Raw genomic sequence first — 19,706 nt, 5'->3', positions numbered from 1 at the left:
AGAATGTAACAGCTGTTTCATTTAAGGTGGAATGGGAAAATTTGAATGAGAAGCTAACAAAAAGCTGCAATCAGCTTCATATCTCCAAAGGATTATGGGTGAGCGACAACAATTATCGCATCCCCACTGTCTGAAAACATAAGATACCCTAAATTTAACTAAATACCAGCAGCAAGCAGAACATTACCCTCCTCTGTCATCACTGCAGACTGGCAGCATCACCTACAGAGCACCACTAGTAGCCTGTTAATGAAGTAATGTTCTTTTTTATTTGAGGGTCACATTTTGTAGGGGAAGATTTCAACCACTACCCGTTGTAACTCAGATCCAAGAGGGGCAAGTTGACCCTCGAAAACAAGGGGTAGGGCTAAAAATAAGAAATGGGACTGGGCTTTAGAGTCTACACACCGGCCTCAATCCTGAAGGCTTCATAAGATCTCTACCAAGTGCCCACAATATCTCAATGTTTAACTCTGTGGCAAAACAAAACTGGTCTATTTAACAAATTCATGCTGTAAGAACGGCTTTAAATGTCCAAATTTGAAGGTGAAATCAGCAAACTGTTGATGTCATTTCAGAGAAAAATGCCAAAGAATAGTGATTTGCCCCAGTCTTTGTAACACTTGCTCAAAAAACATCTTTTTTAGAAAGCGGGGCAAAACAAGAGCAGAAGAGATGACTTGTTACCAGCTGAAACATTATTCCTGCCAGGCATAGTGAGGATAAAGTGATTAACAGACACAGCTACACTTTGTCTCGCTCAATAAATCTGTCATGACTTTTATTAAAGAGTGAAAACAAGGCATCTCTCTTTGTTCCAGCACACTGTTTCGAGCACTCTGAGCGACAAAAGCATTTCAGATGCATCATCGTCCCAATCCCAACAGATAAATCTGATCAAACTACAATAAGGCTGAGGTAAAAAGTGCAGCTTACAATCTCAGTTGGTCTACCTGGCTTACAAATGACACCACAATACGATTCTGGTGTTGGCAAGAGTCACATATTAACTCACATATTAACATATTCAGATAAGAACACAACGGAAATGCTCTGTATGAGAAATGCTTTTTCATCTTAGCCTCGTCACCACAGAACCTCGAGGTGTTTACTCATGCTTTTTAGCACTTACAAATGTAGAATGCATTGAGGTGGGGAAAAAGGCATCGAAGCTCACTGCAACCTATTATTTGCAGGCAGTCTGATCCAGTTCGGCCGACTTGTTACAGATTTCGTTTGTTGTATCGCAGTACTTAATGCTTAAAGAAGACATATTTTACTTCCTCCCCATTGAAATCTAGTTCCCTGAGCTCTCTGAAAGATGACTTCAAAGAGATTAAAACCAATAACACCTTAATTTAGCCTTTGTATATTGTGTTTCACGCCAATATACCCCATGTTGATCTGTACATCAATGGCCACTCCTCTCATTGGCTGACTCGTTGGCAGGGGGTGGGGTAGGGGGGTGTGGCACATGTCTGGTGGTGGAGAGATTTGTTTAGCTTGTTAATGCTAAAGAACCATACACAGTCTTGAGCATGTGCCAGTGAAGCATGGCAATGTTTAATACAGAAACTTTGAAATTAACTTTAAAAGGAGCTTTAGTTTATGTGCTTTCCCTGCTAAGATACTGATAATTTCCACTAGCCTGCTAACAAGAAGTGGTATGTTATTTCAGCCTAAAGGTGATAGATGTAGATGAAGGTTTTACAGCAGCTCTCTAGACTAAATGCAGACATTTGAAGCTAGAAACAGGCATTTAACATTTTTTACATTGGATGCTATAGTGATAGTTATTATAGTTACTGACTCCTTCAGTAATGGTTTAAACTTAGGCTACGTTCACATTACAGGCCTCATTGCTCAGATCCAATCTCTGCGACACAATGGTTCACAGTCATTTAGGTAATTGATTCAAATCAGTCATTAATGTAAACAAACCGGCATCCGGAAATTACTCTACACATCCTGCTCAGTAACGTCACAGGGATGAATCACATGGGTCACATGCACCATCAGCAAACAAGCTAACAAGCAGAACGAGCCTTCGCTGCAAAGATAATTAAAGTTGGAAAAGGTGAATGTGTTGCTTTTCCATGTAGCCTTAAAGCCTGAAAGCTCAGCTATATGTCCAACATATTTTCATGCGGATAGAACATGGTCCAGTTTGGCCACAGCAGACCTGTTAACACTATGAAAAATAGTAATTTTGTTTGCTATCCAACTTACTTAGGTCTTTTGAGATTTTATATATAAAACAACAACAAAAAAAATGCCCTACAGCATCATCCATGTAACTGTCCTTCATTTATGTTTATTTTTCCCTCCATTTATGTGAGGTAGTAGTTAGAGGAACTAAATACTTCAGACTGTTCCTATCACCACCACTGTGAACAACACTGACTTGGTGAGTTTCTCTAGAATGGCATTGATATCAAAGGAATACTTTGTTTACATAACAATTATATCATGCAGATGGGTGTCCCCATTAAGTTGTATTAAGGTGTATTGTATTGTATTGTATAAAGGGGCTACGCTGAATCGAAAATAAAAGATAGTTTTGATTTAATATTTTTTGCTCACTGTCTACTTACTGAAGAACAGGGTAAAAGGGGGCTAACAAAGTATCAGAGAAACAGATGGACTACAGTCTGTAACTGTAGAACTACAAAGTGCAGCTATACAGTAAGTGGAGCTGACAAAATAGACAATGATGTAGAAACAAGGAGATGGTCATAATGTTATGCCTGATCAGTGTATGCTGTGCTGTATAGTCGCGGGCCTTTAAACTATGATCTGAAAAATGAACCAGTTACTATGTTTTTCATGCAGAGTGCATATGCAGTCTGTACTATCCACACGCGGAAATCAATAAAGAGTAAGATTCTTCCAGAGCGCACACTAATTTCATTCAGCCCTCACAATACATTGTGAGGCTCAATACATTAATGAGTTTTTTTTTTGGAGAATCTTAAAATGGTTTTGTACTACATTAAAGAAGGAGGCTTATTCTTATGCAGGCCAGAAAGATAGTCCTTATTGATTAGCAGACATTTAGTTACACCAAAGTAATATCCATCCTTTTCTTTAAGCTTGGAGGAAATTCTATAATTTCACGCATGTGCATGCACATGCACACATCAATGCAGCTGAATTATTCTGCTCATGTTTCCCATAATGTAGTCTAGACCTGGCCGGGTCTAGAAAGACCAAGAGAAGGAGGGATCGGAGGAGGTGGGGGGACGGGACAAAAAACACAACCACAAGCTAGATTAGAACATAGATTAGAACTTTCATTAATCAGACAAACCATATTAGAAGATTTAGAATTAACAACCATTTGTCACTGTGTTCGCACACCTCTGCATTTAACCCATCCGTGCAGTGAAACACCCACATACATGCAGACTAGTGAACACACACACACACACACACACACACACACACACACACACACACACACACACACACACACACACACACACTAGGGGGCAGTGAGCACACTTGCCCGGAGCAGTGGGCAGCCCTATCCACGGCGCCCGGGGAGCAAATGGGGGTTAGGTGCCTTGCTCAAGGGCACTTCAATCATGGACTGTCAGCCAAGGGGATCGAACCGGCAACCTTCCAGTCACAGGGCTGGTTCCCTAACCTCCAGCCCACAACTGCCCCCACAACTTCATATGAAGTGTATGAAGTTTTTTTTTTTTTTTTTTTTAATTTCACATCGTAACTATAGGCAATATTCAAGAAGGCTTCAATTAAGCAACTACCACTACTAACCTTGCATCATTTTCATAGGTAATATGTTATACAGTGTGAGAATCCACATGAGCAAGTCTTATGTGGTTTCTTATGATGCTAATTGGTGGGGTATAAGCTAGTAATAGGCATTTCAGTCAAATCTGCCATTTCAACTTGTAAGGCATTATTCAAAGAATATTTGAAAGTTTTCACTCATTGGTCATCCTGGCAACACCCCTACACAGCTGCTTCCACTTATACAAGACCCCTATCTTTTTGAATGGGGGGAGACCAATAAACTTGAAACTGAAAGTCACATTAACATTGCAAAACGTGTTTGAAATTACTGGTAAAATCTAACTTACCACACTGTTTGTGGTCTTTGGCTCAAATAAAGCATGTCTTTTGGGTTGTTCTGACCACTATGTATTTGTATATCTCCACAATGAAAGATGTCTTTCCTACTTGCAGCTTAACCAATAAGCCGATTGGCTTTTTAAAAATTATTATTATTGAGGGGCAGGACCAAAAAAGTTACAGCTGAGGTGTATAGAAACAAGCAAAAAAAAAAACACAGAAACTTAAAAACCTTAACCTAAACATACTAGCCTAAAGAATATTGGCACTGCACATGAACCCAAAGAGAACATGACTGAGAAAATCAGATGGCGGAGATGTGCAAAGACAAGGAAAAGCAACACAGTCAATTAAAAAAAAAACGTAATCATCGTAGTTAAAAGCATACTGACACAGCGGGTTTAAAAATATTTATGGTCCATTTATGTCTTATCTGTGATGACTCTACACACTGGGGTAATGTTTGCTTTCACAATGTCACAAAGCCCATTACAGCCTCTTTAATGAAAGAATAAACTTTGAAAGCTGAAAATGCCAGCTAGATCTTCAAATTCAACCACTGCCACTGAGCATGGTGCAGTGGTGGATAGCAACGGTTGGTATTTATTCAGACCTCAAACATGTCTTGACTGAAGGACTACAGGTGGGATAATGAGAAAAGTTTGAATTTGATTTTGCTTTAGCCATCACTGTCAGTAACAGAAAAAATCCAATAGATTCTCTCAGCCATAATATGAAGAAATGACTGTACTGAACCTTCAATCAGAACAAAATGTTCACATTTTAATCAGGTCTCTTTACAAATCGATTTCATATTATGTTTAAGAAAGTGCTTTAGCTTAAATATATAAGCTCCTTACACTGATCTAAAATGACTTGCAAGTCAGTGTGTGTGGCAAAACATCACCCTCTTGACTTCATGGGTTCAAACACTCTGAGCCAAGTCTTTGATAAGAAGGAAAAAAACATTCAAAAGACTTCATTTGGCTGTGATTCTTTTGAACAGAGGCTGGCAGATGGTGAGAGACCTGTGGTTTGCCTGTGAAAAGCTACTGCAGCGCTGTTAGCCCTGCCGAACTGAGGAGAAACTGGCCTCCAGCTGTTGAGCTGTGATGGATGCTCACTGCAGAGGAGACTGACCAGAGAGAGAGAGAGAGAGAGAGAGAGAGAGAGAGAGAGAGAGAGAGAGAGAGAGAGAGAGAGAGAGAGAGAGAGAGAGAGAGCGAGAGAGAGCGAGAGAGAGAGAGAGAGAGAGAGCAAATAAGAACAATTGAGAGAGTAAAGAGAGACAGATTGGGAGGGGGGAGAAAGAGAGAAAGAATGAAAGAGGGAAATAAACATGAAAAAAAGCTAAAAACAGTGGGTGGAAAGACAAGAGAGCGATAGGGGTAGATGGAAAAGGAAGGAGAAGACAGACAAAAAGGTAGGAAAAAGAAACAAAAAGAGGAGAGAATAAGGGGAAAGAGAGAGAGTGAAAGGGAGGTTGGAAGAAATGGAGGAAAAGAGCAAAAAACAACAGAGTGGGTGGGGAGAGTAAGAGGGAGACACAGGGAAAAGAGAGAGAAAGAAAGAAAGAAAAAAGAAAGAAAGAGGAAAAGAATAAGCGGAGAGAGGGAGAGAAATAGAGGGAATAGAAGGGAGAAAAAGAGAGGGAAAGATAGTGTGAAGAAAAAGAAAGAAAGAAAGAAAGAGGGAATAAGGGAGGGAATACTGGGAGGGGGAAGACAATGAAAAGAGAGAAGGAGTGTAAGAGAGAAGGAGTGTGAGAGAGAGAGAGAGAGAGAGAGAGAGAGAGAGAGAGAGAGAGAGAGAGAGAGAGAGAGAGAGAGAGAGAGAGAGAGAGAGAGAGAGAGAGAGAGAGAGAGAGAGCCACACTCAGCATGGTCAACATCCTAAATCTCCCACCACTCTCATTACTGAGACTGCGGGGGAGAGACAGATCTGCTCGCCCTTTGTTTCTCCAGCATGCTCAGTCTCCTCCATCCCTGCAGTCTGCAGTTAGCCGAGTCCTGTGAGCTCCTATAAGACTATTTCACAAAAGAAAAGGAGGAGCAAATGCAAAACAGAGGGTTTGGCAGGAGTAGCAATCTGCACAATATCATCAGGACTGCTCTGGTGTAAATTTAGAATGTGCAATTACATGCGTCTCTTTTAAAGACGGGATTTGAGGGCGTCAAAGCGCTCTGTTATTGTGTGGTACAGCCACAGAGAAGGCAATTCCCACAGGACCGCCGACAGGCTGACACCACAACAACAGCACACGTTAACATAGAGGAATGCTAAACATCTCACATCTCAGAACAGCCAGCTGGGGAAAATGCTAAAGTGCCTGCCTTTTGTCTAGGGTTCAAACTACAGCCATGCCATGTGACACAAGGACTTGACACATCAAACTGGCCGCATTCTTATTGTCTGCAATGCCACTGGTAATTCTCCTCTCCAAAGTAAATGACACACTTCACCATCTTCCTTAGGTACACTATATGGCCAAAAGTATGTGGACACATGAGCATCACACCAATATGAGCTTGTCGGACACCAAACATGGGCATTCATTTGAGCTACCCCTTTAATCCTTTGCAGCTATAACAGCCTCCATTCTTCTAAGAAGACTTCCAAGATTTTGTAGGCTGTGGGGAATTTGTGCCTATTTAGTCAAAAGAGCATTTGTGAGCTCAAGCAGGGATGCTGGGCGAGAAGGTCTGGCTCAGAATCAATGTTACAATTGGTTACAAATGTTACAAATGGTGGCATCATCTGACAGTGTTGACAGTGTCACATTTAAAGCCACTGAGCTCTTCAGCACGACCCATTCTACTGCCAGTGTTTGTCTATTATACACCTATTAGCAATGGGTGTGGCAGAATAATTATAAGGAGTGTCCACACACTTTTGGCCATATAGTGTATAGTATAGTAGTTATTTAATTAACGTTTACATTATTGTGTAATATAGCAGTGTTTAATGCAGAAACATTCACACCTACATTAACATCACCACACATTCTCCCCCCCACCACACTGGATTTAATACTACTTAAGAAAGCTCTACCAAAAAAATCTGAAGCTTGTAAGATATTTAAGTAACATTACTTATACTTTACATGTTGTTTTGTAGAGAACCATTTCAGTAAATGCTTCAATTCAAAGCCTAACAGCAAATATTAATAGAGCCACCTGCTAGATGATTAGCTATGTGCCAAGCTCAGCAATCTGGTTCTACTTGCTGAGTGAAGTTTAAACAAAACTGTCTTCTTATATAGAGACGTTTAGTGAGAGATGTCCAAAGAAATGTTTAGTATTCATTTAGGTAATTCACACATACATGGTGATTACTGGTCCCATCTATCAATACACTCAGCGTTTCATGCAAGCAATATGACAGTGCATTTACATAGAACTGAGCTGCTGTGAGGCTGTTATAGGTGTGCATATATTCTTTTACAATGGCTTTCAAGGCGGCACAGCCAATTCGATTTAGGACCAGTGTAACAGAAATAGCTGATGCTGTTGTAAGTTAAAAATATTAAGCCTAAACTTACGCAGTGTACATACGACTAAGTTTGCATAATATGCATGTGTAGCTTCGCAGCTAAACATGCTGTGTTTAGGCTGGAAAGGAAGACATTAGGGGTGGGAATCTTTTGGCACCTCACGATTCAATTCGATTATGATTCAGGGGGCTGCCATGCGACTAGAAAACGATTATCGAAGCATCTTGTTGCATCTTTTTTTCTATACAGGATTTCTGTGTGACGACTTGGGACTTTTAAAGCAAAGTGTTTGTAATGATCTATAATGAATTTACTTCCAATATCTTTTATAAAACAAATGGAAGTGATGTGGTGAGAGAACTGGAAGACTCTCATCCACTGCTTTTGTTTGGAGCACGAGACTCTGCCGCCACTCATCTATGATAAAATAAAATGCACTGTTAGGTGAAATAAGATCCTGTTATAATGGATGTCCGCGCAGCACGTTACAGCCGTCCTGCCCATTTTCTTTACTTATTTTATAACTCCGGATTTAGTCGTGTTGTAGAGGCTCAGGGGTCGCTGTGTCAGTAAAATATCTGCTAGACGGACGCGAGCAACATAACGCTCTGTTGCTAAGTGACCGCAGGTCTCTCCTGGCTAATGAAAAGGCTGAGAGAGATTTAGCTAAGACGAACATTTGGAGACTTATTCGCATTTATAAGCAGCACAGTTGTTTTCCTGGAACGTTAAATCTGCAACAAGAGACTGTCAAACACTAAAAAGTTATGAAGCTGAAGTCGCTTCTCTTTCAAATTTCCTGTTCCACCTTAAATGGTATATAAATATATTACATTTTCGTTAGCCAGGAGAGCACACACTGAGACATACTGGGCATTACATGTTGTGGCTGCCAAGGTGGTCTGATTTTTGTTGAAGGGACAAAAAGGCTCTTCTTAACATTTGGGATGTAACTTCTGACCTATCTTGGCTTTAACACAGAGGGAGCCGGTCGGATTTGTCGCTCATCCATGTGCGTTTTTGTTATGTGCCGCCACAGACTGTTCAGGCTCTGCTCTTACCCACTTCCAAGGTCCGCCCTTTGTGATCCGTCAACGTAACAGTATAAATTAAAATGCAGAAAATCAATTTTTGACATTTGTGAATCGATTCAGAATCGTTGACGTCTGCATCGCGATGCATCTAAGAATCGATTTTTTCCCCGTACCCCTAGAAGACATTATTCTATGGAAGTAATTTATACATTTTCCATTGGCCATTTTATTTTGCACACCTACGAAATGCTGATTTAAATACATATTAAAATCACTAGACTAAAGCCGAAGATGTAACTACAGTACCGTTGAATAAACGTTTATACAATGTCAACTTATATCAGCGTCAAAATTTATAATTACAGTTTAACGTGAGAAGTTGACCATCAATTATAATATGCCAAAATTGATGCAACTAAATCATTATCTCCAGATCAATGCATTGTAATGCAATTTAACACCATTAATTAGTAACCAGTAATTAAAGAGCATATTTCTAATATCCACGTCTATCTCAAGTCTCAGTCCACAGAGTCAAACATAAGCCTTTGCGGTCCTATAACCTGCTTCATTAGGAATGGATATACTAAAATTGAAGTCATGGCTCAAGAAGAAAAAAGTGTGGTGGAACATCGAATTTCCTTTCCAAAGTTTTCGGGAAGGTGAGCAGACAAAGTTGGAATGTCCTTGCGCCTTTCTGCATGTTGCCTTTGGCAGCAGCTCAGCCCATGAGTCAGATCGGCTTTTCAGAGCAGTGGGCTGTTTGGCATGGAGCAGATGGCTTTAAGATCTGGCCAAACCCCTCCTCCGCCCTGTGTGCCCTGACCTGGATCAGGCCTAATGGCTGAGGTCAATGGTGGAAGCCAGACAGCTCTTTAGACAGGGACCATGTCTATACCGAAAAGCAGCTCATTTGTGTTCCCTGTCTCACACAGGCGGTGCTGAGGGGTGGAGAGGTGCAGTATGGGTGTTATGGGGAAAGCCCTGCATTACAAAAGCTTCCGGCCAGACCACTAACGAAAATAGTAGGTTTGCAAAAAAATATGCACAGGGTTCAGCATAGAACTGAACTTCAATAATCAGCCCAATGTTCAACTGTAATCTAACACAACAATCTCTAAAAATAAACCCTGAAAACTTTAAGAGTAAGCCAAACTTTGCTTGAGTTACATGTCAACCGACTCGTAACTTGCCCTTGACTGCCTTATAACGCAACTCAAACTAAAACAAATACTTCAATATGCGATATAACTTCAAATATCAAGCATTTTTGGTATAAATCTTCAATCTGATCGACAGCCAAAGAGCGAACTGCAATAAAAAAAAGAATGGTCAGATAGCTAAAAAAGTAACACTACTTATAAAAAGATTGGTTAGCTAGCTATTTGTTATGTTTTGTTTCATTTGGCAGTCGTGGGCTGGAGGTTAGGGATCTGGCCCTGTGACCGGAAGGTTGCCGGTTCGATCCCCAGGGCTGACAGTCCATGACTGAGGTGTCCTTGAGCAAGACACCTAACCCCCAACTGCTCCCCGGGCGCCGTGGATAGGGCTGCCCACCGCTCCGGGCAAGTGTGCTCACTGCCCCCTAGTGTGTGTGTTCACTAGTGTGTATGTGGTGTTTCACATCACGGATGGGTTAAATGCGGAGGTGGAATTTCCCCGGTTGTGGGATCAAAAACGTATCACTTAACTTAATTTCTATGTGGTATACTTTCAATGACTATATAAAAGTAAAAGTAGAACCGACAGAGTATTGTCAACCTTAGGTGTGTCCAAGCGAACAGCAATGGTTATTCCAGACAGAAGGCTGCGAATATAATAACATAAATAACGTAAGAGCAAGCTGGTACACCCTGTACAGTACAACATTGCAAGTTTAGCAAGCTGATGCAGTAGTAGGGGTGGACAATATGATATTTTATTATTGCCATAATACATGATGTCAGAATACACTTTTCTGAATATATGGTGGACGTCATCAGTACTCAGTGCACATTGTTATTTAAAACAAATAAAAAAAATCATTGCAGTTGTAGATTATTAGATTGTCATTACTATTATTATTATTATTATTATAAATAACAGAAAAAATAAATATCATGCTACATATCATAAATGTAAAAAATGTCATATTATTAGTTTTGCTAATTAATTCTGGCCATAGTAATTTTGTCCATAGTGGTGATGTGTTAGTGTGTGTTATGCTGGTACAAGTGCACCAGACCCAGCAGTGTTGCTGGGGTTTATAAACACTGTGTCCACTCACTGGTCACTCTATTAGACACTCTTATGTTGTTGGTCCACTTTGTAGAAGTCAGAGATAGTAGCTCATCTGTTACTGCAGTTTGTGTTGGTCATCCTCTAGTCCTTCATCAGTGGTCACAGGACGCTGCCCAAATAACAATGTTGGCTAGATTTTTTTTCATTGGTGGACTATTCTCAGTCCAGCCGTGACACTGAGGCGTTTAACTCCAGCAGTATTGTTGTTTTCCACTCACACCAGTGCAACACACCAGCATAGTCAGTGTCCCTGCAGTTGTGCAAATGATCCACCACCCATATAGTACCTGCTCTGAGGTGGTCCTGTGGGGGGGCCTGGCCACTGAAGAACAGGATGAAAGGGTGCTAACAAATTATGCAAAGAAAAGATGGACTACTGTCTGTGATTATAGATCTAAAAAGTGCACCTATATAGATAGTGGACTGAAATGGAGTGTTGGAGCAGGAAAACTAAAATGTACAGGACAGGGCTCTCCAGGACAACAGCAATTTGCAGCTTGCCTCTGAACACTTCATCCATTTTTAGAGGGTGGTCTATCAAAGAAAATGTGAAAGCACTTCCTAAATTTCCCCCTGGGGACCAATAAAGAACATCTATCAATCTGTCTGTCTAGGGGAGTACATCTGGAGGTGACCCGCTGATAAACAAATGAACACAGGCTGCAGGCTGCAAACTTGTCTTTGTAACTGGTCTGTGCATTCGCCCGCCTCCACATTACTTTACTCTCATCCATCTTTTCTTCTCTTTTCTTTTCAACCACCAGATCATCCAAAGCAAAAACTTTTTTCTAGTCTTTAAGATAGTTTAAGATAGTTGGCTAGGTAGAGTTGCACAGGTGTTGCGTTTACTTGTGTGGAAGGGAGGTGTTTTTGGCTCAAGTGCATGTACCAAGGCCACCTCTCTTCTGACGTTTGTTGTGATTCCTGAATCCAGAAGATTCCAGTGAACTTAAGCACCAGCCCTGGAGCTGGACAGCGCAAATGTTAGAAACTTCAAATGGAAAAGTGTATAAATACCAAAAGATATGATGTTTTGGTCATTTTCAGCATCACTGCGCCTCACTGTCAGCGTGTAGGAGAGGTTCAATCTGCATATGGCAGTTTTAATAGTTACAACAAAACATGCAGCGCTCCTGAAACTCTGCACTTTGTAGCTGGAAGCAGACTAATCTAAACTAAAGTCCCATAATGAGTTTGTGTCAACTGGAAAAGAAATGATCTTATTTTACAGCAATTTGTTAAATAAAAGTATAAACACTTGTCTCCTAATTGCTCATTGGAAGGTAGATTGTTTTGTTCATGTTTTCTGTGCTTGGCTCGCAGCAACAGCAGTATTCTTACTGAAATTGTAATTAATCAGGAGAAAACACAGACTAACAACAGTACAAATTTATCTACCTTCATTAGTACTTGGCTAGTGATAGTCTGATAAGACCTGATGTCAATTTCCACCTTTAAAAGCAATATTTCAATGAGGGTTTACAGTTATCCAAACCATTTCTGTATGGAATCTGAAGTTTGCTTCTTTAGTTTTGCCCTGGAGCTTATTTAGGTTAATTTAGCTAACATGTAATAGAAGCTTTTCCCCAACCAATTAGCACTGTGCAAACTGTATGCCTAACTCAGTATGCATTTGCCTCAAACATTGTCAGGCTGTCAAGTAATCTCAAATAGACTTGTTTATGTGACTTCTGACACTCTGGTGCACTTTTACACTGTGTCCTAACAGCAAGCCACACCAGTGAGGAACGACGAAACCAAAATGCTCCCATTAGAATTATGAAACTGTCAACACCAGCTCCGAGCCGGAGAGCACAATGCGGTAAGACGCGACATTCTTGACGGATGTCTCGTTTATATTCCGACGCGCTGTGTCACTCTGCTATTCCACCTCCAAACAGAAGAAGAGAAACTCATCCATGAAGTGGAGAAAAGGAAGGATCTCTACAACTCTTCCAATAAACAACCGAGAGAGAAACTGTCAGAGCGATAAAAGTTAGAGGTGAATACTGTTTGTTGATGAATTGATATGGACACTTAGCTAGTTAGCAGAGTAGACTAAGCACAAGAAAGTCAGCAGAGACAACCGAGCTTCCCAACACCAGGGCAGTATAATGCTTTTTATACTATATTACTTAGACAAGGGGTTCCTAATCCCAGTCCTAACATGAGACATTTTTGCACTTCGTTTCATTGAGCAGCCCAGATTGAACTAAGACTTAATTACCTAATAGGATCCTCGCTGGAAGGGACCGAGAAGGGTCACCACAGCTGGGACTGAGAACCCTTGACTTGGACAACTGATGTTGGGGATAAAATAACTTGTTATACACACTACTAATTAATATCCCAAAACCAGAGCTGGACAGCTCATTCAGTAGACAATCCTTTTCTGATAGGTGTATGGGTCGTTCACATTTTGACTTGACGCATGCTCTTGATGTTTCCAGTGTGGACATTCTGAAGGCTTTGCCACGCAACGCAATGTGTCATTTGAATGCTGTTAAAAAAATGGACAACAGTATGTTGTGTGGCTAAAATCACTAGTACCACTAGACCTCAACATAAGAAGAATAATACCATTTCCACTGCATAACAATGCAAACCCTTAAATACTGCATGTTTCAAAACATCTATTTTACTTTAAACTGTAAACAAGCTTAGAGACTTCATAATCCTTACACCGTCTTTTTCAAGGTGTTTGACTTTGTCATCAGTTCATCAGCCGTCAGTTTAAACCACAGAAGTGCTGGTGGCTGGATATTTTTGGTTGGGGAACTATTTAGGGTTACACTGCCTTTTAGCATCACTTTACAATTTATTTAGAAACGTCCTGAATCAGTTTTTTTAGCCCTCATTCTGATCGGCGTCTTCTCAAGTTCAGTATTTAGATTTTAGATTGAGATTCTAATACTCCACCAACTAATACATATGTCCATAATCTGGACTGATGTTTTTTAGCCTATTTTTAACATTTTATACCATGTTTAATATTAGCTTATGATCAATCTGATTGACTTGATTATTTGGCCTACATTCACTTTAACAGTCTGCAGTGAAGTCACTTCAGTTTTCAGATGTACATGGTGGTATACACTCTGAGAACTTTAGCTTTATATGTTCATCACAAATAAATCTGATTGCATACAGCTCTAATGCAACACAGCAGCTGCTCCTTTCTCGTATCTTTGAATGCATCGTTTCTGCTAACATCAGTTTTATACCAGGAACTGGCGCATGGAAATTTTTTGTAAAACAAAATTTCCGTCATAGTTTCATGTCCAACCACATGTGTGCAGAGGGTGAAAAACACTGCAGGAAAGCATTTAGTAAATAGTACTGGCAGCCGAGGCAAGAAGTCAAAAATAGTCTCTAGCCTCATAGCTACTCTTCAGAACAACTTTGTTAACCAAAAATAAAATGAAAAGTAAGTTAACAGTATACAGTGTGATGTACTAATCTCCAAAGACTTAAAAAGGCTAGCTAAAGTGCATACACAACTCTTACCAGGCTTCAGGGAGAAGAGCAGTGTACTCGTGAGGAGAGGTGGTTTCTGGGAAATTGCACAAGATGGCGAGTCGATGCTGGAGCAGCTCAGAGCCATGATAGGTGAAGAGAATGTCCAGAGCCTGCACGTTACTCTCCTGAGAGAGAGAGGGGGAAATAAATAAACAATTCATAAAAGTCAGCTGGTCTCACTGGGATATATGTGGGCTATTATTCCAAGCAGCAGTTTTTACCACATAAATCACTACTGATCTTTTTAGGTAGCGAAGTAACCGTATTTCAGGCATCCTGACTCAGAAATATTCTCATAGTATGAAGGGGAATCCATATTTTACAACACCTGGCGAGCTCTCTACCTCGGACACATGCAAGAGTGGGAAACGGTGAGTTATAATTCACACTCCAGGACTCTGGCGCACATACACAGAGCAAGCAGACACAGAGAACAAAAGAAGAGGGGTTTACCCTGGCGTAGGTTCTTGCTGACACAACAATATTCTGATTGCGGAACTTCTTAAAAAACTCAGAGTCATATCTCTGCTCTGCAGCATGGGGTCCACCCAGAATCTCCTAGAGGGAGGATGAGAAGGGACAGAAAAAGAAAGGAAAAAGTTCAACACTAGGGCACTGCCTGTATGTTCAGATTTCAGGTAAATCCTCTAAATAAACACAAGTGATATTTAACTCTTCATATTTGCAACGGTATTGACTTTATTCTCTAGGTTTTGCATACATATGTATGTATGCATGCATATGTATGATGCTTGTTCATGACCTGTCACTGCGCCCACTGCTATCAATGGGAATCCATCGCATATGAGGGTCAAAACAAACACCATTTATCACAGAGCAGCACTAGATGTCTTACAGGGTCAGCAGTGTACGGACATCATATTGTAGAGTGTTTTTTTTTTCCTTAGTGATGATGTTTCTTTCACCTTCAACAAAAATCTTTGTTGCGACTTTAAATTCAGCAAATAAACATGAAGTGTACATTAAAATATGCAAAAACATGTTCTCTGTAGAGGGTATGCAAGTTATTTTCACTTTTAAAGTCCATGAAACATGTAATTTCACCAGGAGTGCCCAGACATATACGAACATGTAAAAAAATATAAAAAAAACACATATAGACACATCACCACCAGCATTGTATATACTATATGGCCAAAGGTATGTGGACACTTGATCATCACACCTATATGAGCTTGTTGGATGTCCAGCCTAAACAGCCTGTAACAACCTAAACTTTTCTAAGAAGCCCTCCAATTTTAAAGTGTGGCTGTGGGAATCTTGTGTCCATTCAGCCGAAAGAGCCGTGTGAGGTTAAGCTGTGACATTGGAAAAGGCCTGTAAATGTTCCAATTCATCCCAAAGCCGCTCAGTGGGGTTCAGGTCAGGACTCTAAAACTCTAGATTTCACCAAACTCATCAATCTATGTTTTTGTACATCGATGGAGTAGATCTGGAACAGGAAAGGGCCTCCCTCAAATAGCTGTCACAAAGGTGGAAGCATAGAATTGTCTAAAATGGACCCCTACTGCACAACTGGGCTCAGAGAGCTGATGTCCTGCACAGTTTGTCAGTTTCGCTACTCGACACAGTGAAGTGAGAACAGCTTCTCAACAGAGGACTTCTATTACCATCCTTATTTTAACAATATAAACATTTTAAATGTAAAAAATCAGACATATGCAAAGCTTCGCCTGTTAAATTCAGCACCTAACTAGCACTTGTGCACTGAAGAGCTGAAAGTGGTGCTAGACTATATAATTAGGCTGGAGGGCAATGAAATTATCATATGCATAAAAGTGGAACGGAATACTGGAAATGTTTCCTGGCCATAACTATGCATAATACAGCAGCGCAGTCACTCTGAAATTGCTCCCCTAGGACTGCGACTCCTTAAAGCCATAACCAAAGCATCGCGCGCACACAGGTTCATAGCATCTCATATTCAACCATGTCAAAATACTCCAGGCTTCAAACATTAAAATTCCACAATTTTACAAAATGTCTGCAAAATTAAATGGTTAAGATGTAGATTCCAGATAATGTCTTTTAGAGTGGCTTGATTTGAATTGTGTCATTTTAAATACAATGAGTCAGAATTGCTCACATTGGAGATAATAGGAACTAGATGTCCAAAATGCTCCTAAAATGTAAAGTATTGAGAGCACCTTCAAGTAATTTTATCACCAGTTAAAACAGCCTTTAAGTACAAGTTATTTATTTTTCAGTATCAGAAAGAAACATTCATTTAACAAAAAATTGCACAGAAACCTTAATAACTAAATATAACATGTAGTGTGGCACTTTGTCTTTATCACAGCTTTAATTCTTTTTGGGGAGACCTGCTTTCAGTTTTTCAAAGAAATATGCAGGGATATTTTTCTACTTCGCCAAAGTTCAGTCTTAGAAGTTGGTTCTATTTTCTGCATCTCACCATCCAAGAAGGCTCGAACACATTCAGTCATGCTGAACTCAGCTCCCGAGTGGCGCAACCGTCTAAGCATTGGCACTATCATCAGGAGATTGTGAGTTCAATCCCTGGTGATGCTACAGCCATCCGTGGCCGGGAATGCAAGACAGCACAATTGGCCTTGCTCTCCGTGTGGGTAGGATACCCCACCCCCCCTTCTCCCCCTGTCAGCCAAGCGTCTGTTAGCTTAGGTAACAGATTTGGTGGTTGGCGTTTTCCTCCAAGAGTGTTCAGCTGGCTGATGAGGTTGCGTGAGCAGCAGTTTGAAAAGATGCGGTAGCTGGCTTCACAAGACTCAGAGGAAGCCTGTGCTAGCCTTCACCCTCATAGCACTGGTAGTACCATGTGATTGGAGGTGTCCTAACTAGCAGGTGGAATTGGAGACGACTAAATTGAGAGAAAAAAAAAAGCAATGCTGAAGTCTGGACTGTAATATTATTATTCTGATATTCTACTCTATGTTCTCACTAACGACTTCTTGACAGCTACACATCCTTTCAGACTTATAATGCTGAGTTGTCTTCTCACATTGGAGGGATGGACAGATCTGAATCAACAGTGGACCTTGATTTTCTCCTCCCTCTCAAAAATGAAAGCTTTAGTACTGTTTATCTGATAGTGATGGTTTTGGTGGTCTAGCAGATCTTGCACAGTTGTTTGTCCCATTTTCAGTCCCATTTCACTTCCCAGACAGGGGTTGAAACCAGGGGGCAGAACTGGGTCCAAGACTAGGATTAATCTAGTTGATCTGGAAAACCAACCTAAAACTGGTCCTACATTGTACGATTTTTAGCACAATTTGCTCCTTCTAACAAATTCACACATCTGAAGCAACTTTCCAAGTCGACCGGAAATGATTGATGGCATAAATGATCTGGTGGTGAGACATGAGAAATGAGTCAATCCTTAGTTTTCCGATTGAGCTCTGAAGTGATTGGAGGCCCATTAATATTTTCAAAAACAGTTTGATTTTTGCAACTCAAAACGTTCAGGAGTCCTGTAGCGTGAGATGGTCAGCGATATAACTGAATGAGTGATTCAGGCAATAGTCAATGAGAGAGCTAGGAGAGAGAGAAGAAAGCTGAAGAAAGATGAGTGCACTCTGCTGAGACAGAACAATCACTCTTTTTAGAATTTTGAGGCAGAAGTCGGTTCGTAGTAAATTATTTCCAGCTCTGACTGTGATATCTGCATTTCAACCCAATACTCTCCTTTTGCCATATTGTCTAGCGTACGTGTGCTCATGACAAATTACCAGGAAATTCTGTTGAAGATGAACATTAAGTACATGATGCTCTCCTTTTTTAATCTGGTGGGATCCCAAAAGTCATGTAGTGTAAGCCCATGTGTGGCATGAGCCTGTCCCATGGGCCTCGCTGCCAGGAAGGCAGGGCCCATATACCAAGCGGGGACGAAGCCCCGTGAGGTCGGAGGGGAAAGGAGCACGACAAATGAGTGGGGGACGGCACGCGAGTCCCAAGCCCTGCCTCCTGCCGATGCCACCGGGTCCCGCCAGGGAGCGGTGACGAACAGGCGGAGCAACGAGCTCCTGTTTCCTCTCAGATTAGCTGGCTCTTGTTAAGGACAGCGGGAGCGCCTTTTAACAAGAGCAGAGTGGGAACAGACAGAGAGAGTGAGAGAGTGAGAGAGAGTGAGAGAGTGAGAGAGTTCTCTTCTTCAGTTTACTTCAGTTTTTTTTAAACTTCCCACTTCCATAACTCACTTATGATTTCTTCCTCCTTTATGTGAGTGGAATTATCTTATATCTAATCTGAGACACGAGCTCTGGCTATTTTGACTGGAAATGACATAGTATGATAATGTCTAGTAATAATAATAATAATAATAATAATAATAATAATAATAATAATAATAATAATGATAATGATGATAATGATAATAATAATGATAATAATAATAATAATAATAATACATAATAACATACATCACAAACATATTTTCTATATAGTTAAGTCAAATGATGCCCTGAGTCATTGTTTTACAACAGATTTCAGAAGGAAATTGAAGCTTTTTTAAAATATATATAATAAGGTCAAACAGTGCCAAAGAAAAAGAATTTTTTTCCGGGTTTTTCCCTGGAATGATCTGGACTTCGGCATGAATGGTTCCTAAAATGTGATCTTCATCTTTGTCATAATAATAAATGAGTCTCATTTAACAAGTAACACACACGGTATTTTATACTGCCATATCTTTATTTAACAAATGGTTTGAACAAAAGTCACTGATGGGAAAAAGGTATGTGAACCTCCAGGATAATAACCTCTTCAAAGCAGGGTAATTGGAGTCATGTGTTCTGATCTCTTCAGGTGCAAGTTTGACCTGTCTTACTATATAAAAAGAACACAATTTAGTTTAACTGCCCTTCACAACAGAATTGTTCAAGTGCAATATGACCTGATAAAAAGAATTTTCACAGCACCTTAGAAGAAAAGTTGGTGAAGTTCAAATGAATGGAAATGGGTTATAAAAGGATTTCTAAAGCCTCCATCCACAGACAGGTAAATGGAAGAGTAGAGCCACTGCATTCTATATAACTGCGCATCCTACAAAGATCTAGTGCGGGATATCAAAATTCAATTTGTTTATGGTACAGAACAAATTATTTTAATGCTCTCATTATTTGTGTCATTCAATGCCAAATTTCATTACCACATCTGTGAGCCAACAAACCGTCTCGTTCTAAAATCTAACCCAGCAAAAGGCTGTCTAAATTACATTACACATGCATGCAATTAAAAGATTTTTTTTTATTATTAATTGATATGTAATCTGGTGCAATCTGTAAAAC

General features: G+C 40.3%; 1 protein-coding gene across 1 annotated transcript in view; it reads right to left on the bottom strand.

Annotated features, from left to right (window-relative positions):
* Positions 1 to 19,706, bottom strand: part of nbas (NBAS subunit of NRZ tethering complex) — a 337,358-nt gene that overhangs the window by 268,507 nt on the left and 49,145 nt on the right. Inside the window, exons 20-21 of the mRNA XM_037537972.1 lie at positions 14,878 to 14,982; positions 14,413 to 14,549 (exon numbers count right to left, since the gene is read on the bottom strand). Of these exons, the coding sequence (XP_037393869.1) occupies positions 14,413 to 14,549; positions 14,878 to 14,982 (242 nt within the window). The remainder of the gene's footprint in view (positions 1 to 14,412; positions 14,550 to 14,877; positions 14,983 to 19,706) is intronic.

The sequence above is a fragment of the Pygocentrus nattereri genome, chromosome 4, assembly GCF_015220715.1.
Source record: "Pygocentrus nattereri isolate fPygNat1 chromosome 4, fPygNat1.pri, whole genome shotgun sequence".
Lineage (NCBI taxonomy): Eukaryota > Metazoa > Chordata > Actinopteri > Characiformes > Serrasalmidae > Pygocentrus > Pygocentrus nattereri.
The sequence above is the reverse complement of the archived record's forward strand: the minus strand, read 5'-3'. Positions and strand labels throughout refer to the sequence as shown.